The sequence below is a fragment of the Geospiza fortis genome, unplaced genomic scaffold (assembly GCF_000277835.1).
Source record: "Geospiza fortis unplaced genomic scaffold, GeoFor_1.0 scaffold16, whole genome shotgun sequence".
Classification (NCBI taxonomy): Eukaryota; Metazoa; Chordata; class Aves; order Passeriformes; family Thraupidae; genus Geospiza; species Geospiza fortis.
Window position 1 is genome coordinate 12,149,468 of NW_005054302.1, and position 22,118 is coordinate 12,171,585.

At 39.5% G+C, this 22,118-nt stretch overlaps 1 protein-coding gene across 1 annotated transcript in view; it reads left to right on the forward strand.

Moving 5' to 3' along the window:
* NOX4 (NADPH oxidase 4) overlaps positions 1–22,118 on the forward strand; it is a 100,452-nt gene that overhangs the window by 65,754 nt on the left and 12,580 nt on the right. Inside the window, exon 14 of the mRNA XM_014311792.2 lies at positions 21,745–21,864. Coding sequence (XP_014167267.2) covers positions 21,745–21,864 — 120 coding nt within the window. The remainder of the gene's footprint in view (positions 1–21,744; positions 21,865–22,118) is intronic.

A 22,118-nucleotide genomic window follows, 5' to 3' on the forward strand; every position in this document is an offset into this window, starting at 1 on the left:
AACAGCCAGATAATTTTGGGTGCATGTTGTACTCAGAGATGTCCATGCACTGGAATGTCTGGAAGAAGTTTTCTAGAATATGCATGGACATTAAGTTTTCTAGAATATGCTGGATTTTCTGGGGTAAATGTGTCAAAGAAACTTGCTTTGCCCTCCTAATTGATGGAGAAATGTGCAATATTTTTATTGTCCTTGTGTTTGCCTGAGTTTATTTGGACATCTCTGGCTTAGCCAAGGAGCCAATACCTGCTCTGGCAAGCAGAGGATCTTACAAAGATCAAGTCTTATAAAGCTACACAGCACATCAGCTTGACTTCTTGATGCTCCACTGTGTGCCCACATGGCATCATGAGCACCAGTTCTCACCATGGCCTGTGGGCTGGGACACAGCGCTCTGCCAGCTGGTGGGACAGCACCCACCCAGCCAGCCCAGCCTGCAGTGTTTGTCCTCTCACTTTTCTTCACGGGGTTGCAGAGCAGAAGGAGCTTGCCTCTATCTTATGCTTCAGTCCCATGCCTAGAGTAGAGTTTTTAATGAAAACACACTACACTGCATGTAGTTATATGTTACAGAACTAGCAAGAGCAATCTAATCCAGGCAAGTAGTTTTGATACCTCAAGTGACTAACGTGGTTCAGGAATCAGATGTGACCAAATATCCTTATCCACTTAATCTGGAAACTGACCTGTCCACAAAGAGAACTATTTTGAGGGGAAAACCTGTCTCCTTGCTGACACGAAGCCATTACCATGTCCACAAGGATTTGCATTCCTGAAACTAAGAATAAACCTGCAGCTGTGGGCAACCAAATGGATTGGGGTGCACAGCTGCCTGGGAAAACCCTCTGCATGCAAAACAGATGACAGATGTATCTGCAGCTCCGTCCTGCTCTCCCTCACTCCACAAGCCTGCTGAAGTCACTGAGGGGAGTTACCTCAACACAATTGGGTCTGTCAGCAAACCAAACTTTTTCCAACAAATCTTATCCTGACTCCTTGCTTTTCAAATGAGCATTATGGCTGCTGTATCTCATAAAAAACCTTTAAGGGTTTCACATTTAGCACATTTCTGCAGGTGCTTTTCTCATGTTGGTATCCACTTCATGCTTTCCGTGCTTGTCCACTTTGCTGATGTCATTCCTACATGTTTTGTCCACAGTTTTACTCATAAAATGCAAGAACTGCTAGAGTGCAGCAAAGACTGCACAGGATTGCTCCTGAAGAAGGCACTATGCTCATTAATTTGGCTGCAGGGTCCAGCATGTGATAGGGTGCTTGGTGGTAGCAGGGGTTTAGGTTGCTCCATCCCTGCTGACTCCACTCTGCTCCTGACTGCCTGTGCTGTGTGCACAGGGGAAGGATATGCAATTGCCTTGAAGTGCCAGGGAGAAGTGCCACTTGTAGCTGGCCCTGATAGTGTCAAAAGAAAAAAACAAACCCAAAAGAACAGAATGATAAGGAAAGTGATAGAAGAAGCGGAGAGTGAGAAATTAGGTCGATGGGTGAATAAGGCAGGAAAGAGGCTGACATGGCACAAAGCAGCACTTAAAGAGGGATGTGCCAGAAATGCTTGTGGCATTACAGGTTTTTAGCAGGTTTTTTTCTGTCTAGAAGTAACTTGACAGTTCAGTCGTACTTTATATTTTCAAGTTAGTGCTGAAATCCTCATATAAATATGTGGGGTTTTTTAGAGGGATTATTTGCTTCTTTTTTTTCCCCTTCAGAAATATTTGCAGTCTTCACTCTTGTCTTCTGTGGGTTTGATAAAAAAGTTTTTGGGTGATTCACAGATTTTAAGAACAGAAGGAGTGGTTATGTTCCAGCTAATTTGAGTCCCTTCTTAACATAAGCCATAGAGAATTACTGATAATCCCTGCAGCAAGTTTTTCCTCAGCCAGAGCAGGAATTTAGAATCAAATTGAGATATTAAAATCTGGAAAACTCACAAGCCTTTACATCAGCTTGTTTCACTTGTCAGTTTCTTCACCTGTGATAAATTTTTTAACTTCAATTTCCAGTTTCTGCCATGTCACTGTGCCATTTTCTCCTGAAGAAGAAAGTCCTTTGCCATCTGAAATGTCACCTCCATACGAAAGGATGGAGATCAGTTTAAAGCTTGCCCTTATCTTGAACAAAATAAATAATAATTTCTTGCAGGGTAAGGCTTGCTAAAGAGGTCTCTCTCCCAAAATCTTAAAACATTTCAAAAGTTTTCCCACTTATTTTTAAAATAAAATGAAATAAAAACAAAAACACAAAACAAAGAAGGAAAAAAAGGCAGGAATGAAGAAAAACAACATTTTGGTGACTGTTTCCATAATGTGCACCTGGAGAAATAACAGCACTTCTTTATAGAATAGGGAGATAATCTAAACTCATAAATTTGGGTGTATAAGAAATACATCTTTATTATCTAAATGGAATGACAAAGTCTTGAATTTTGGAGAAAAAAATGATCTTAAAACCTATCAGGTATGATGAAATAATATTCCAAATGCATTTGCTTTTCATCAGTCATAAAGTTACAAACCTTTCTTTTGCATATGTTCACAGTAAATTAAGGTAGTCTTGTGTATGCACAAAAATTCTGGTAATTTTCACATCATGAAAAATCCCAGAAAATACAGCTTCTTGATATATATCGATACGTATGTATCTTCAAATACATATTTCTGAAGGTCATCTTTGAAAAGCTGCGGAGAAATTTCAGCTCAAACAAAGCTAAATGGTGTTATTCAATTCTCCTCATGGAAAAGTCTAGACAAATAGACGGCAGAAGTTAGTGCCCTCCCTAAACCATTGTGTCTTCTGGTTCCCAATTATTTATTTTAATGGTAATGGATCTGTGGCAGTATCCTACAGCTTGAGATCTGAGCCAAGAAACAGATGAAATTTCATAAATAATACCCCAGGAGTAAAGCTTAAGTCTTATTTGCAGCTGTCTTGAGAACATTTTTCTTTTTAGAGGAAAATAATTTGTGTCTAACACAAGAAGGTAGTGAGATATGGCTGCTGGAAGTGATGCTTCTCAGGCAGTGCATCCACTGAGATTCTCTTGAATCACAGATTGAAACAAGCATAGGAGCAGCTAGCAGAGCATGGCCTAGAAACCCAGTTCAGTTTGCATTAGAAACAAAGGCAATATCTTCCCTGATGTTCTTCAAGGGGCAAAATCGTGACCTGTGTATTCATCACTGAATCTTCATTGCAAAGGAAAAGAGATTTTTAATTTTAAAAGAAGTGGAGAACTTTTAAGGAGTGCTTTTCTATTAAAGACTACCTGTGAAGTGCTTTACAAAAGATGTCCTCTTGTTATAGAGGAAAAACTGAGGCATGGAACTCTGATGTGAGGTACCAGCATCATCCAGGAGCAGTTCTCCTTGGGATGAGACCAGAAATAGAAATCAGGTCTTCCACAGTCCTCTCAGTTGTGTGCAGTTGGCTCTCTCATCTGAAATAACATCTATCCTCTTTTCCACTGCAAAAACATGTGGCCTGCCCATATTGCTGAAATCAGATGGGAAGGTGCCAAATGAAGGAGCCTTTCAGAAGTGCCCACACAAGCACTTTAAATGCTTTGTGTGGCATTGTACATGAAGTATGAAAATGACTGGTTTTGAAATGCTCCAAGACTTATTTCAAAATGCAGGCTAGAAGCAAACTATCTCATCATCAGTCTATGTCCTCAGAAACCTGAGTTTCAGAGAATTTTGATGACTTGATTAAAAAAGAGACTTTGATGACTTGATTAAAAAAGAGACATGCTTAAGGAGGAATGACCTTTAAAAGAAATTCAAGCTGTTCAAGAAGAATATGAGATTAGGATTTTGTCTCTTTTTTTCTTTATTTTTTTATTTTTTTTAGTGTGGCTTTTTGCAGTGATAACACCTTTTTCTGTAGAGTATACAAACCAGTGCAAGGCTGAGATCCATGATAATAAAACCTTCATTCTAATTAAAGTCCATTTTCCTGTCATTAGAGGTTTTTACAAAATGGAAAGAACAGTATCAATGGGGGAGCTGGTAGCTGTTCATTAAAAAGAGCAGTCATGTTACAGGGAATTAAAAATGCAAGTATTGGATCTAAATTTTTTTGAAACTGAAATGAAAACAGAAAGAAGGAGGACAGTAATTCATAGTGTGCATTACATATTTGAGCTCAGATTCTACAAAGAACTCATATGGACCCATCCAGATAATATCAAATGGGACCGAATCAGTATCTTGAAATATTAGGACTGCACATTAAACTAAGATATGGGTCATAAATTCCTTGAGACATAGGCTATATTTGTTCAGAGTACCAGTACAGTACTGCAGTAACTTGCAAAATAAAGACACTTTTGTTCTGTTTTCAGTAGCCTCGAGTTCATGTAACAACAGCACAGAGTGAACCAGTCCCCTTAATGTCAAGGGGAATTTTGCTGCTAACTTCAACAGGGCTCAGACATGAAATCTAAGGCACAAGTATAAATCTTTCTAGGTAGAAAGATGTGGGGGAAAAAAAAAAGAGATTTGTGCAGCAACATACATGCAAAACTGAAGCTCCATGTACATACATATTCTCTTTTAAGTAGCAAGCATTCTAGATGCTGCTTGAACTTACCTTTAGTTAGTTGTGGCTCATTAATAGGCATGAACTGTTCCATGAAAAACATTGTGGTAATCCTAGTTGAAAATGGGAAATGCCTAACTGAGAATAAAAGATGATTTAACCTTTCACAACTTTTGGAAGATGAAATCATTGCTTTGTTCAAAGTGAATGGGGTAAGACAAATCATTAGAGCTGGTTTTCATTTGGCTATCTGGGAGTATGAACATGGATTTTAATAAAGCTTGCTGATTAATTGATACGTACATGTCTACTACTCAACAGCATCATGAGACTGTGGGGAGTTTTCTGCCACCAGGTATCTTGAGGGGTGTTTTTTTTAAAACAACTCATACACAAGTTATAGTAGTTTGATGCTGAAAATATTAATGAGGTTGTTTGATTCATTATGTAAGAGTTAAAATGATCTCTTCCGCCCTTGTATCCAATTTTATCATAGTTTTAAAAATAATGGCTTATATTAGTTTAAAGAAAGTAGTTTCACAATTACCATAGTTACAGCAATCCAAGCACCAGGCTCTGGAAAAGAAGATAAACTAGTGCTAAGAAGTTTTGGTTGTTGACAGTAGTAATTTCCTCCTGGATTCAGCAGTCCTGTGCAACCTACTCCAGGCAGGGGTTGAACTTGATCACCTCCAGAGGTCCCTTCCAACTCCAACCACTCTGTGGTTCCATGTGACTCTGGGTAAAAGGGGACAGCATCCTTCATTCACTCCTATACACCTACCTGCACATTAGCATTTTTATTTTTGGCCCCATTCTTTCAGTGAGGGACCCCAAATCTGTTAAAGGAGGCAACATCTTTGATTGGTGTTTTGTTAGTAAGTCTTGGTGGAAAAAGAAAAAAAGAAAGATTCCAGCTATAATAAGGGGCAAAGTGGACTATGTTATGCCCCTAAACATTTGGAGGAAAAAGAAAAAGCTGCCTGCCATGTTGTCCTTTGTGTTTCATGTTAGACATAAGCCATAAATGTACTTCCTGGTCTTTAACAATGGTAGCAATTTATCAACACTCTTTGCAGTTCTGGCCATTTGCCAGATAGGTTTGAAGGTGCAGGTAAAGTGTGAGATAAGCATTTCATGTGTATCACAAGTGTCTCTTCATGCTTTAATACTGCAGAGGAGAGGAAAGCACAAAGAGCCTGGGTTTAAGTTTTAGCAGGCTTTTGGTGCGTGGCACTGGTGGAGTGGTTTAATTCTGAGTGCCAGGCTCTTTAAGGTATATGTGAGGGAGACACTTCACATTTCTTTTTCATTAAACTTGTTGGCCTATAAACTCTTGGTGATAATCAGAGGCAGCAACAGGCCCATGTTGATCTAAAAGCCATTCCCTGTCTCTTCAGAGAAATATATAGGAGACCTGGGCTGTGGGATGCCAAGAGGACCACCCTGAATTGAGCATCCCCAAATATACACATCAACCCCATTTCATGGAGGAAGTTGTCTCAACATCTGGGCTATAGCTTAGCTCAGAACTATGAAGTTGTAAAAATTGGCAGTGGTGGAAAAGCTGTCTCGTCCTATAGTATGTTATTGCAGATGTTAATTATCCTCAGTCATGAGGACAGGAGTTGGCTGCTGGTTGATAGTGCCCAATGGGCCAAGCCTAGCCCCAAGGAAACTTCCTCTGTGACCTTATCAAGTAGTTTGAAAGAATCACAAGTGCTTTTGAATGGCCAGACAGCTAGCAGCTGGAAAACATTGCTAGCAGCTGCAGGACTGCAACAGCCCATGATATTAGCTGCCAAATCCTTTCTGATTGTTGCCTAATCAGCTGGCTGAGGCTGCTCACAAACAGAGTTGGAGACTAAAGTAGATAAGTCCAAACAAAAAAGCTGTTTGGATAGAAGATATGTACTGATTTGTTGGATAGTGAAGATCAATTTGGTGATAGTCAGAGTTCCTGGCTGTTGTTTTTTAATAGAAGAATCTTGTGGGTTAAACATTTGTAGAAAATTATTAGTCTAAGCATCTGCACCTGATGTGAGGCATCAGGTGTGTCAAGTGAGGTGATTAATGATGCATTTCTGTTGTATCAAGAATGTGGTGACATTTTTTCTTCCCTTAAAGCAATGAGAGAAGGTGTATTATAGGCACCAATCAGAAAGAAAAGATATGAAAATCATTTGCTTTTTAGCCTAATAACTTTCATACAATACTTTGCTTTATGTCTTAATTATCTATTGCTGTCAAGGTATCTTTATAAAACAAGGTTTAAATTAAATTTGTGTGGGGTTGAAAGTCATGTAGAATCAAACTCTCATTTAAAATCAAACTTTTAAAACTTTCTCATTCCCCCAGGAGCTTCTATAAAGCAAAATTGCTGCCTACTCCAAAAACCCCCGCAGCATCAGGGTCAGTCCTCTTACCTCAGGTCTGCTTCACCAGTGTGGAAATGATAACTTATATTACAAATGTTCTCTGTATTCTCTCTAGTTTCAAAAAATACTCAAAAGTGTCTTATGAAAGCAAAATGCCTGAGAGTTTCCAAGGTCTAGTATTCCCTCTGTATGGTGCATCATGATGTTACGTAAGGATATTATAGCTTTGTATTTCCACTCAGTGTATACTGTGTCTTCAAGATTAAAATAGGTTTTCTAGGTACATTAGTGTTGGTGATTTCTAATATTCTTCAGGTTTAATTAGTTCCTCTTTTAGACAAATCACCAGATTGAATATTTTTATTATATTGATCCAGTTCTGAAACTCTTACAATATATTAAATTTTTCTTTTACTTGCATGGGTAGCTGAAGTTTCCAAATAATATTTGAAATGCAGACATGCATTTACAGTGATTTCTTCAAAATGAAGGTATTTACATCCCTTCTCAAAAGACTTTTGAAACCTATTTTTACTTTTTTTCTTGTGCCTTATTTCCTAATGTTGTTAGGAAAAATACAGCAATGGAAGTGGCTGTTAGTAATTTTCCATCATGTGGTGCTCTTTTACCACAACAAGCAAAGAAATGGTGGCAAAACTGAGCCATCTATTTTCCTGTGCTTCAACTTGGACAAGGTAAATCATGTAGGTGTAATGTTATCTTGTGAAGGAGTCACAAACCTGATGTTCTGGCTGTTTGGGCATCATGAAGATGAAACTCTGTGATATTAATAATACACCGAGAGTATCTCCTGCCACTGCAGTTTTCAAGGGAACCATCTCTAGGATTTCAGCACGTCACTCCATGAGTAAGAGTTTGAAGTGCGTTGGAGAGATCCCACTCACTTTTCTCAAATCTAGGAAACTGGCACTTCATTCAAGCTGGTATAAGGTAAACTCTGGAGCTGTGAACTGAACCCAGGCTTTCCATAATTTTTTTAGTATAAGCTGAAAGAAAGACTAGAAAGTACCAAAATCTGTTTATTAGGGTGATGCAGTGAGCAATTCAGTGTCTGTCCCAGTGTTTCTGAGTGGTGCTGTCCTGAAGGATCACTGCTGATCTGTAACCAGTGTAATAGTCATTGGTTACATATTTAAGTTATGCCAGAGTGAAATGCTGTGCTGCTTTCCATCCAGAAAGAGCAGACTTTCTGTGAAGGGCAGTTGTTACATGCCAGCCCCTCTGTCAGCCCTGTTTTGTTTCAAGGAGACAACATGAAATTCTGCATCAACTCACATATGTCAGACATGGCTGCTGAACTGAGGCAAAAGGAAAAAAAACCCAACTATAGTTTGTGTTCTGAATAGAGGGAAGGGAAGGGAAGGGAAGGGAAGGGAAGGGAAGGGAAGGGAAGGGAAGGGAAGGGAAGGGAAGATGTATCTTTCTGTTTTGTACACAGTCCATACATTACATGGAGAAAGATTCCTTAGCTCAAAAGAGCAGGTTTACCCTGTGGGATCAGCAGAGCAAAATGTAATGAGCTTGTTCAGTAACACAGGCTGTAATGAGAGTCTCTGGGCACTGCTCTTCTGTGACTGACTGGCAAGCCATGTTGGTATTGATGGACAACCTCATCTCCCTCTGTTTTGTACTAGGAAGGAGGGTTGAGGGAATGTCTTGTTCATTTATTTGTGGATTGCTGTGTCCTGATGAGAAAACAGGCTGAGTTCAGCATCTGCAAGTCTTCTTTCACGCATGGTTCCATTAGCATTTGAACATCTTAATTCCAAGATCTAAGTGCAGCAGAATGGCTGTCCCTGGAGCTCAGCCCCTGCTTCCCTCTTTTCAGAGTCAGCAGAAGCTGAGATGGGAACTTTCCTAGCTTTCACTGCTCCATCTGTAGCTGTGCCTTGCTGTCTGAGAGCACAGTTAGTGTGCATCTGTATACATTTTGTCTTTCTGTTGTTAGATGGCAGTAACTGAATACGTGATAGTTGATGGCTAACTTTTTTTATTGGTGCATATTTGCACTACAGTTAAGGAATCCACTTTAAAGAAGCCATGCAAATGGGAGCTATCAAAATCTGATCTGTCTCTCTCAGTAATTTGATAGCAAAATAGAGCAGGTTGGCTGCAGGCAGCTCTTAATAGCATCACTTGGATTTAAGAAATCCATTTATGTCTTCATTGGCTATTCCAGCTGTTTGTGATCAGAGGCACCCCCCTCACCAATTCAACTTTGTTTTTAGTTATTTGGCCCTGAACTCAGCTTCTGGCACCAGTGAATAGCATGTGCACCATGTAGAAATGTTTTGGCAATTATGATCCAGTTAGGTTTAGCTTGTTCCCTTGTTCAATCCTTCTTATGATATCCAACAAGAAGACTTATGACTGAGATATTTAGCATCTATTAATAAACCAAAAATATCTCAATTTTGCAGAGTCTGGGATCTGTTTATCTCTGTACTGAAGGTTCCTTGAAGAATGAAATTTCAAGGGAAATTATCATTAAAGCTGCTTCACAGAAAAATATATACTAAAAGTAATTCTAAGGCATGTATGGTTTTATTGTCGTTGGACCACTTGTGTTAAAAACCCCCCTGGGCACTCAGATATTTGAACACTGTCATCTAAGGTTAGCTAAACTGATGAAATAGGATTAACAAGGAGATAACAAGGATGGTGGCTTTATCCACAGTCATCTTTGCCCTTTCTTTAATTTGTTTGCCTTGGCAAGGCTTCTCCAGTGAGACATGAAGCTGTTGCTTACCCTTTTTTAAACTGTCAGGTCACATCTGAAGATAAAAGCCATCAGTTGGGCAGATGGAAGCCATAAAACAAATATCTAGAAACACTCCTTTGTGTAATGTTGTACTCCTTTCCTTTTACTTGCTCATTAAATATTGTGATCCATTTATTGATAAAATTTATGACCACCATTACAGGGTATTTATGGGCCTCACAAACTTTTAATGAAGTCATTTTTGCAATGCTTGTCTCTGTCTGAGAAATACAACTATTTGTGTCTAACAGGTAGATACTGTCACAGTGTCAAGCTGACTTGCCCAGGTTCTCCTAAGAAAGGTATGACAGAGACTGGGTTGATCCCAGCACAGCACCTAAGCTGCTGCATTCCTCCTTTCTCTTTTTGCTCTTTGTAAAGTTCCTACACCAAGGGGGAAGTTGATTAAGGATCTTTAAGCCCTTTCACAGCAGTTGAAGAGATGTTAGAAACATTCAGTGGTGGTTTAGCGAACGGTTGATATATACAGCCATTAGGAAAAACAGTAATGCAGCTTTCAGAATCTCAGAGAGGAACAACCAGAAAATATTCACCTGTCTGTCCAATTTTACCTTTACAATTTATTTAAAATACAGCTGTTAAGGGAATCCTTAAACAGACGCAAACTATGTGATATGTGGAACAACTAAATCACTGATTGCAGCTGATGGATAAAGAGTGAGGTCTTACAATGACAAGGTTTAGTGGATACATAGAACCTAGAGGGCTGGAATTTCATCCAGTCTGTACTACCCATGCCCTATTATCTACCTGCAGTCATAGGCATCATAGAAGATAAATGGCAAAAAGCTGTTCCACTAAAGCTAATCTACTTTTATAGTGTATTTCTGTCTGATAATACACCTTTTACTCCTGCAAAACTAAATTCTGATATCATGTAGTTCAGTGGCATTTTTGCCGTTTGTTTTGTACCAGAATCAGATTTTTTTTCTATAAATAATTCAGCAAAGTATTATCTAGATAAGAATATAGCACGGTGTATTAAATGAAGAAAAAGTCAATGTTGACAGGTGGGAAGCAGCAAATAGTTCTTAAGCAGAGAGCTTTAAAATGAGTAAGGTGTCAAATAGGGAGCAATTCATCTTGGGATGTGTTCTTTCAATATATCAAATAATGAATGATAAGGAGGGAGATGTAAACACCAAGTTAATTAAATCCTTGGATGATATTGGACCAGGGAGGATAGTGTATATCAGAGCAGATGGAATGAAATTTCTGAATCATCTGGCAAATTTTAAGAGATGGATGGAAGAAAAGGAAGATGAGTTCCAATAGGCAGAAATGTCAGATAGTTCATCAAAAGAGAAATTGTTGAATAAGAAAGACTGACATGGGGTGGGGAAACTGTTAGGCTCATACTTTATAACAGCCTTTTGTCTGTGTGTATTAAAGTGTGAAATGTTAGAATTATAGAATCATTAAGGTTGGAACAAAACTTCCAAGATTATCGAGTCCAACCTATGACCAAACATCACTAAGTCAACTAAACCATTCCACTAATGTAGTGCCTTGTGCTTTCATTTTTGAACACTTCCAGAGATGGTGACTGGATGTCACCAATGTTTAACCACCCTTTCAGTGAAAAAATTCTTCCTCATGTCCAACCTGAACCTCCCCTGGCACAGCTTGAGTCCATGTCCTTTTGTTCTGTCACTAGTTGCCTGGGAGGAGACTCTGGCTACAACCTCCTTTCAGGCAGTTATAGAGAGTGATAAGGTCCCTCCTGTGCTTCCTTTTTTCCAGGCTAAACAACCCCAGCTCCCTCAGCCACTCCTCACAGGACTTACTTCAGACCCTTATGAGTGTCGTTGCCCTTGTCAGTCTGGACTCATTCCAGTAGCTCAATGTCTTTCTTGCAATGAGGGAAACTGAACACAGGATTCGAGGTGCAGCCTCAAGTAAAGTTAAGCATTAAGCTAATTAAACTTAAACTAAACCTATCTCATGGAGGAGAGTTCTGAGAACGTGTTGCTTTCTGGTTTCACCAAAACAAAGAGCATTGACTGAAGATGTAAGTGACATTCTGGAAATTACAGTGGATAAGCATGAGAGAGATGGGATTAAAAGTGTGAACTTCTTCTCCTCTCTGACTGGTCAACACTGTCATTTGAGATTAAACCTGAGACACAGTCTTGGGATCTGCATCTCACAATGATGACAAATATGGTGAGGATCAGTGTGGAGGTGCAAGACACTGATTTTGTGCAAGAAGTCTCATATGTCACAAGTTGTTGTATATAATGACAAGACCAGTCACACCCAGTGATGTTTCTCTGTATATATGCACAGCAGCTTCAGGAGTCCTGGTCGATAGGAGCTGATATTGAACCTGCAGGAGAGGCTCCTTTGGCTTAGACCCTGACTCTGTGCCAGAGGTGTTAATTCTGCTGTGATGGCCAGCCTCTGTTCTGTTCAGTCACCTTGTCCTGCAGCAGTGTCTCACACCCAGTGGGTTGTAGACCTCAGGATATTTATGAAAAGTGAGGGTGGGAAGGGTTAGGAAAAGCATGATGTATTTGCAGTAATTAAACACTAGTCCTGTATCTCTGTCTCTTACCGAATCAGTCACCTGTTTTGTTTGGGATCACCTGTTCTCTGTAAGCTTCTTAAATGTAACTCAAAGAGAAATGCTAAAAAGTAAGGGTCTGTTAATATGAGCACATAGAAAGGTAAGAGCTTGAAGGAATTTAAAAATTCAAGGGATAAACATTTCTTTATTTTGAATAACCTAAGGCAGCTGCACAGAGGCATCTTTGTATGGCTAGAAAGGTAGTAGCAATGACACTACCACCTATGAATAATAATGTCATTATACAGGGCCTTGGCAGTACTGAAACTGGAACACTGCAGACAATAATAGGCCATTCACTCTGAAAAACAGAACTGGAAATAAGAAGTTGGAGCATAGTCAGAGAAAAACAAAGAGGAGGTCAAGATAGTTAGGACTGCATTGAGCTCATCTATGATGTAATGCAGTATATTTTCTGGCAGATGATAAGCTTCTGCCAATGAATCTATGTGCAGACTCATCTGTAGGCTTCTGTAGACTTCAGAAATTCCTGCTCCAAGTTGGGTGATCTCATCCTTTGTCTGCCATTTTATTCCAACTGTATATGGTTCAGTCTACTGCTGGGCAGGTGTTCTTTCTTTACATTTTGGTCTTGCCAGTTGTCTGTATCCCCTTCCAGATAAGAGACTCTCTGCCTAAGGAAATGAGCTTGTCTGACCATCACTGAACATCTGGAAGCCATCTGAAGTTGCATTATCAGTATCTTGCAGACCTCTCTCTTCAACTGTCAGAGGCATATTTAGAGAATTTCTTTCTAGGCTTTCTGGCAGCTAAATTCAAGCAAAGATATTTTACAGACCCCAAGCCAATAATGAAGCTGCAGCATGAAGCTGCCCCAAAGGTAACCCAGTTCTATAGGCACAATCACTGGCCTGTAGAGGATATGAAGCTCATGGAGAACATCAACATCTTTCCTTAAATGCAGTGTAGCCAAGAGAGACATTGTTTTAAAAAGAGAGTTTTCCAGATAAAAGATGTGCTTGTGACTGGACAAAGTCACTTTGTTTGCCCAATATAAGCCCTAAGACAGGAAGGAGTTTGCAGTGAGACATGGCAGATTTTTCTAGGGATTGTATTACATTTTAGATAGAATATTTGTGTTTAGGTTTAACAGGTATTGAGGATTCCATTTTATTGCAGAAGTAACTTCTTCATTCCAACTGCAGAATTTATTGTGAGATTTGCCTTTCTGTGTTTTTTCTTTATATTCTCTTAATTTTGAATTCTTTGTCTCTACTTAATCCAGTCCAGGCAGCCTGAGTGGGCTGACTTTAGAGAGAACTGTGATATGCCTGTCCTTGTCTTCAGATTGATCTGCTGGCAGCTGTATCTGCCAGCACTTCAGTCAGCTGCTTCTCTCCTCCCCTTTTGTTTCTGCAGATACCTAGTTAGGATTTTAAATCCTGTGCTTTGTCATCCCTGTGATTTGTCAGCAGAAGCCAACTTTTCTTTCCCCATCCCTAAGGTGTACTGGAGCTTGACTGGGAAAGCCTATGGCAGTGTGGATGTTCAACTAGAGTGGTCTTCTTTTTCCCCAGCCTACTCTATCCAAAGAAGTATTTTGCCCTTTGGTATAATATGTCTCCTGAGTATATTTGTAACTGCAAAGGAGCTGCCAGGGCTGTAAAACTTACGTATGTACTGTCTGGCTTTCCTGAGTCCTGAACTCCCATGTAGTTCTCCCATTCTTACTTCAATGGAAAATACCCAAACCCTGGCTTGAGGGCTTAAGTCTGCATTAGACTTCCAGTACTGGTTAATATGTAATAATTAGAGATGTGAAAAACTTGAAACAGCATCTGAAATCTGCAATGGGTTTGCATCAATATGCATCAGTATGGAAAGGGGTCAGAGGTCTTTGGTGGTCTTGATCCCCACCTTTATAGTCTGTGCCCACTTCTGTTGTGCTCTTCTCCAGGAGGCAGAACAAAGATATTTGTCCCAGGAGAGTGCTGCCCTACATCTGTATGGCCCCTTCTCCAGCCATATCCTGTTTTTTCTCACAGTGTATTAATGCAAACAATGCTTGGCTGTTGCTACCAACAGTCATTGTTTGGCTCCACAGCTGTCCATCCAGCTGTTGCTGTTTACACCATGAGCATTAGCCACCTTGCCTTCCAGGCTTCTACAGAAACTGATGCTGCAAATATTTCCACTGGTGTGGAGACAAGGGATATCCTGTCTCAGTGAGCAGCATTTACCAAGCGAGGAAGAGGACCAATATTGGCACTCCTTCCATGCCATCTGTCACCTCTCTGAGATGACCACCAAAGGCAGCAGTATAGACAACAGAAAGCTTCCTATAAATATTGAAACAGACCAAAGATAAGTATGGGAGTGGATTGCTCTAAAGCAGAAATACAGTTTGCAGTGAGATAGGCAGATAACTACTCTGTCAGTGAGTGGGTTGTGGAGAAATATGGCCAGCACAATCTACCTAGTTTTGTTTGCTGGTCTGCAGCATTTTATCACTTAATGATGTAACAAATAAATTTTCAAAAAGCAGGATGCAAAAGGTAGTGCAGTTGTTACAAATGCTCTTGTTTTAATTTTTCTTGATTAGTCCAGGCAAAATTGGTAGGACATGAGTTTATAGAGAGGAAAAGCACTTTACAAAACAGAAATTGAAATTGGTAAGGAAAAAGGTGTACAACGGGATTTCTTGTTATAATAAAATGAATTGTATGTTCTTTAATCAAAGGAATACATTTTGAGAACATTTTGTAAAAATGACCTTAAAAAGGTTGTCATGGAGAAGAATTAATGCAACATTAATTAAGAATATTGACCCAAAAATTTGGTACAGAAAGTACATGTACTTTCAGAGAACAAAGTTGCCTCAGTTTATAATTATATTTGAATGTAGCTCTCATAGTGATTTTATAGACCTTTTTAATGGAGTAATTGAATGGTGTAAACTGTTGCTTCTCTCCTCTAATAGTCAGCAATGAGTAGTCAAGAATATGGGTTCTCCATAAATACTTCAGGAAATATTTAGATAATTTTTTTCAGTTTTGAGGGAAACTAACTTGGTCTGAGAGGTTGCTTTCAGGTGGCTGTGGGAGCCATGAACAAGGAAGAACCGTGTTTATAAGGGTGTCCATCAGAGGTGCAAGTCTGTTCTCTGTTGCCACCAGTGGTAGTTCAATCTCCATATTTTTTTTAACTTCTCATTCATAGTTAGGAGATTCTTTTCTTCTTCTCTCCTCCTCCTCACTCCTCTGTCACAAGTCCAGCTCCCAAAAGGTAATTGTACAACTTTTGCTGCTCTAGTGTTCCCGCCCACTCCAGTGGAATCTTCCTGAACCTGCACTGTATGTCACAGAAACCCATGAATCTCAGTTTGTGATTTACAGGAGGAGCATTATCCATAAAAATACAGGTGCCTGTTCAGCTGTTACGCTGTCTTACCCTTATCATCATGCCTTCAACATTCTTCCTCTTGCTAAGGATGTTCTAGACTTGGAAATGCTTCTTTAGTTACCTCTGGGCTCTTGAGAGTATAAAAAGCTGAAAAAAGGTGATTTTGTTTTGTTTTGCCCAGTCAGAGAGAATTAAATGGAACTGAGATGTACGAAAAGTGATGGTTCTTATAGGATTCTAAAAATAATAATGATTTGGCAGGTTTCTATTTGAAGAAAATTTGGTGCTAGTTAATGCTGTAGTATTTTGAGTCATCCATGTTGTTACAATCAGATATTTCACTAGCTGATCAAAGACTCAGCTTCTGTAGAAAAGAGAAGGAAACTTCTGCAAGCTCTAGTATATACTGTAAGAATATGTTTGAAGTTGGAAGGAAAAAAATATGAATAAACAACCAGAAATTAAACTTAAGCAGTTTAAAAAAGTCAGGAGAGGATGGCTAATGAAACCTGAATTAGCATCATAACCCTTTGCAATCTTGCACAAAACAGTGTATAAATTTAATTGGACCCACTGGATTTTGCAAGTGTACTTGTCTAAGGAGCTGCTCATTGCTTTAATAGAAACATCATCCTTCACAGTGTCAGGAGAACACATGGAAATCTCTGATCACACATGCCAGATGTCACATTTTGTGACACTTTTAAACCTTGAAAAGTTGTTGTAGTTTTGGAAATCCATAAAAGCCAAGGATGGCATGCTTTGCTTTGTTCACTAGTGGTTCTTTTGTAAAAGGCTATTGGTACTGAAATGCTGTCAATAATCACAACCCCTCTGGTAAAATGGTGTCGAAGTGTACACATATAAATTAAGGCTTAAATGATGTTGTGAAGTGTTGCATGTTGACTTCATAAAATGAAGTGGCTGTCTTGATTTTTGCTGCAGAAAATATTTTCTAATCTTTGATAGTAGTAAATGCAGCTTCTTTGAAAAATCACATCATTTGTTGTAGCTAGGCTTTTACTGGAAAATGTGAATTGAGCCTTGGACTCCAAAATGTTCTAGAACAGTGCAGTAGTCCATTTTTCTTTCTGCAGACTATGAAAGATGGTCTGTGATACACGTTTCAGATTTGGATGGCTTCTAGCAGTTCTTCTCTGACCTATGTTCTGCTGATGCCCTGAAGAAGGAGTCATGCATCAGGAAGCCATTGTGATAGACAGAGCCACACAGCAGAGAGACAAACCAACTTAAACTGGAGAAACAGCAGACACCGATGGATACAATCAGACAGCAAAATTCAGGGAAACAGTGGGACAGCACTGATCCAGAATATGACTGAGATACAGGGAGCACATCAGGAGCCTGTTTTCTTAGATATCAGAGGAAAGAGGAGTCTTAAGAAGGAATTTGAAGGGAGATAATGAGATAGCTCTGCAGATGTTTACTGTGATTCCCTCCTAGGCATGAAGGAAAGTGTGGGAGGAACATGGAGGCGCTTGTTTGAATATTTGTCATGTGGGGGTGGAAGCTGATAGTGTGGGTTATCAGAGAGAGATTATTGCATCTCTCTGGTGCAGCAGAGTTAGAGCAGCAGAAGAACATAAGGAAACTGCTTCAGCCATCAGACAGTCAGTTCCTTGGAGTTCCCAGGCTGAATCCATCAGTACTGAGATGCGGTTTTGGTAGGACAAGTAAAAGAGAAGAAGAAGCATGTGAGAAGAGTTGTTTAGTTGATTTCATTATGATTTTGGAGAATGTCAGTGATGTTTTCCTAAGGAATCAGGAATTCAGCTCCATTAGCTTTATTGACTGTGTCTTATGACTGTATCCAGAACTTAGTGTGCTCACACAAAGATACCTAAATGTGGATTCTAGTAAGAACTGAATATCAAGGACATAAAATCTCATGCTGCTGGTTTAAATCCTTCTTCAGCTGACATTGGTAAGAGCTTTGCCTGAAACCTCAGACTAGGATTTCACTTTTTGTGCTCTATGCAGTACTTTGTATCCAAGCATTTTGTTCAGCTTGCAGATGATGGTTCTGCTTTAATTAAAATTTCCTACGAGCTCTTGATTTAACTCCCCTATCCATCTGTTATTGCACTAATATCCCAGATAATGTCTTACAGTAGCTCCCAGAGAGCCCAGTAAAAAAAAGTGATAACATCATTTACTGTTGGGTTGTGAAATACAATCAAAGCATTATCTTTTCTAAGGGCCCCTACAACCTGAAGCAAAGCATGGCACTGAGAGCCAAGTCCAAGAGGTGTGAGCAGGTATCTCCACACATTTACTTATGGAAAATAATGACTTGGATCTCAAAAGCAGTACAGCTGTCTGTGTCCCTGAGACAGTTTAAGGGCAGCCCCATGTTAGTGAAGTAGCATTGCCCAGCACTGGAACAAGCTGGTTTAGTGCTTGTTGGGCTATTTTTGTACCACTGCACTGTAGAATGGAAGTGTGCTTTAAATAGAAATATCTGTAAGATGCTTTTTAATAATGTGTTTTGCTGTTTTTTGTGATGTATTCTATTTTGAAGAGCTTTTTTTTTCTCTATCTGAGCTAAAAAATTGTGCCACAATAATAAGCAAGAGCACTCCTAAGACTGGAAGTAAATGTATGTGAAACGAACAACTTGTTATTTGAATAAGTTTGCCTGCAGGGGCAATTTCTAAACTTCTAGTAAAATTCCATTCCCTTCCTTCATGTTAATTAAATAAAAGCTGGGAGGATATGACAGCATAGCATGGTAGTGTGATATATCTGGGCCACAGCTCAAGAAGTAAAAAGTCTTCTTACCCCCCTTGTCTTTTTATTGAGCACTGTGATATTTCATTTTCAATAAGGAACTGCATTTATGCAAAAGTTTTCTGTCCTACCAAATGAAAGGAGGAACATGTTGACAGGAAACAAAAATTGCATAATCTCTGCAGAAGTCTATGACTGAATCACTGCTCTGTTCAACCCTGTGCCATTTGATATGGCATCAGGAGGTTTCTTGCTTCCACTGGCCTGAATAAGAAAAGGATAAATGACCACTGCCATTAAGGCATCAGGGCCACATTTGTCTCAGTTATAAATTATCCCCATGGGATAAAATGAGATTAAATAGTGCATGTTTATGACCTCCAACAAAATCTTCTAGGGAGATCACGTTATGCTTGGAATCAGTCATTTCAGGCATTCTGAGTGGTGGAGTGGGTTAACACAGTAGCAATATTTTTCCAGGTTTTCTCCCATTTCTCTTTTTCACACTTGGAAGCAGTGACTTCTGGCTGCTGTGTGCTGGACCACATGCAGACACAGCAGGAGGCCCTTGGCTTCTCTGACTGCATCTGCTGTCCAAGCAACTGCTCCTCACTCCCTCAGAGGAAGACACAGTGGGCAAATAGAAATATTTTGCAGGCCAAATGGGGCTAATGGACCACAAACTGGAGCATTCTGACCAAAATGCATATTTAATTGCAGGTTGTTCCTTGAATTTCTGGCAGGCACTGTGCTTGACTGGTTTCTGGTGACCAGATCTAGTTTTGCATTTTTCCACTCCTGATCATGTCAGTATTATTCAGAGACACTCAGACTTCCCAGGAATTTCTTAATCTCTCTGAGATCAGACATAGCTACACCCATCCAGGTAGTCCTCAAGTAGTGCAGTTATGTTAAGTGGCACTCCTACAATAAATAAATGTTGTCACATCCACTGGGGTAATTTCTGGAAAAACGTGCTCTGATTGTTTTTGTTTCATTAGGTTGTGTTTTTCATTCAAAATGTTGGCTTTAGGTTTGTGTATCCAAAGAAAAGTTAATGCTGCTTGTCCAGAATGTAAGGAATTTCCCTCAGGCCTGTGCTTTTGCCCTTCATATATTTAGGAGCAATTCTCTAGATTTCACCAGCTAGGTGGGGCTGATTAGGGTAAGATGTATATGGAGTAGGCCAGGAATGACAGGGTTGCTGCTCTTTGTTATTTTGGGATTTTTTTGTTTGTTTGTTCGTTTGTTTTTGACACACTCTGACATCCCAAAATTAGATCTCTGTTACATCTGTTACATATACATCTGAGATCCAAAACATTTGTGGGCTTCTTTCAGAATATCCCTTGGACCAGGTTATTTCAGTGCTACAACCTGCTTCTCAGCATTTCCCCTGTTGCTTATTTAAAGAAAAGCTGCTTCTTTACCTCCTCAGTCAAACAGTGCAACTTTTAGATCTCTTAAAGCAGCTGCTGCTGCCCTCTGCACCAGCAGTGGTATCATTTCATTAGTGGAGAATAAAGCCCAGTTAAAGTGTTGTGTAAGAGGAAACATTTAATGAGCAGATACTTGAAGTTCTGTTTACATTGTATGCACATGACCAGTTAAGTTTTTCTTGGCTGTATTGTGTAAAACAATATGTCTGTCCTAAGTAAGGAGTGAATTTGTTTTTCTAATATTCCCATCATGCTGGAACTAACATATCTGACATTGCAAAGCTTTGAGATTCTCCAAGAGAACGTAGAATACTATAGAGACTATAAATGCAGAAAGAAGAGTAAGCATATTTAGGTTGAAGATGTTTTGGTTATAAAATTTTGTTGCTTAAAAACATTTCCAATGCCTTCTGATGATGTCTTTGGCTGGGCCAGTGTCTTCTCCCTTTCTCTCCAGGTAGGTCACCAAGTATGGAGTTTGTAAGACAGGACATAGTTAAAAATCAGCCTTCAGATCCATCAGAAAGTTTGTAGTTTTCTGTGTTCAATTAAGGCATCCAGGAGAAGGAGCCTAACATATGAGGCATGTCAAGCAACAATAGCAAAGGGCTGGAAAAAATTTCCTAAAAAGGACCATATTGGCCAAAGTCACCCAGACAAGTATATTGTCTTGACTGGTAAGATGATGCCAAGGGTCAGACCACAAAACTAAAAGAAATGAGATCAGACTGAGAACTTAAGTTATGGCTAAAATCCAGCCCTCCAAAGGAATTAATCAGATGAGGTTTGGAAGGCTTTGTCTGAGAAAGGAGATGTCTTCTCTGCCTTTAATTCTCTGGCTGTTGTTATAAAGGAGACTCTTAGGCCCTTTCATTAGATGTGGAGTATGTGCAGCTTAGTTATGCAGTAAGTACCAGTGTGTGTGCATGAAACTGATGTGTGTTGGAGCTCCTTAGTGGACTCAGGCCAAAGCTTGCTCTTGATCAGCAGACCTGTGGGCAAGTACTGTTCCCTGAGCTGCTGCACACAGTGCTGGTCCCACCACACTTGGCTGTGTTCAGCAGTTACCTAAATAAAACATGCTGATCCAGTGAGTCATACACAGAACAGGCCTTGAGTAAATGTCCTGTTACAGTTCTCTTTGTAGCAGTTTCTAAAGATGAATCTGTTACTGAGGTAAGATATGCAGTTGGTTTTCCATAGGTAGAATAGCATGTATGAAATCTTACAGCCCATAAATTTTGAGCTGTCTATGGGTGACCTTGCTCAGATTGTCAGCACTGTAGGAAAGATCTTGTAGGAGGTCAAACTTTTGAAAATACATAAAGCTGACTTTTAAATTATATTCAATGTACTATCCAGTACTATCTGAAGTGTTAAAAATGGGTTGGAAATGGGACACAATCATCTAAATAATATTTTAAATCAAGTGGACAGAATGGTTATAATAATAATAGGCATGAGTCAAAGGGGAAAAACTCATCAGTTTTTCTCCCCCTTCAGAAAATGTGTATAAGATGAACCTCCTAGGCAGGCCTAGCCAAACTACTTTATTTCTTATATATGACCCTCCAAGTCATTGTTTCTAGTGTCCTTTCTTTGCCCTCTAACACCAGACAAAATAGGAAGCCATAATTTAGTCACATCTACTTGTTCAATTAAAAAATAGCTTTCTAATCATGGAACATGCCAAGAGATTTTAGGTAACAGTTTTTCTTACCACCTGTACATTCATTTCTGCCCACATAAAGTTTTCCAGGAAAAATATTTTACATCCAAAGACTGTTAAAAAAGTCTTCATAGCGTTATAATTCCAGCTTGCTTTTCTTTACCTTTGTCTGATTTTAACAGCTTCCTCTAAAAGTGTGCTTTTTTCTCTTTATGCAGACTGTATGTGGATGGACCTTTTGGAAGTCCCTTTGAGGAATCTCTGAACTACGAGGTCAGCCTCTGCGTGGCTGGAGGTATTGGGGTTACACCATTTGCATCTGTGCTCAACACACTGCTGTAAGTGAGCTTTAAGCCTTTAAAGCCATTTTGTCCCAGTTTACTGCAACAATGAATGTCAGAAAGGCTTTGAGGGTCTTAAAAAACTTCCACTGGCATAAGTGAATGATTCCTTGAAAAGAAGTAGAGGACTGGGATGTCCCTAAAAGACATAAATCCTCTCATACCAGCTCTGTAACCCAAAGAGTTGTGGTAGGGATGCACCTGAATTGGGACAATGTCACCAGCCTCTGTATCCTGCCACCAATCAAGCC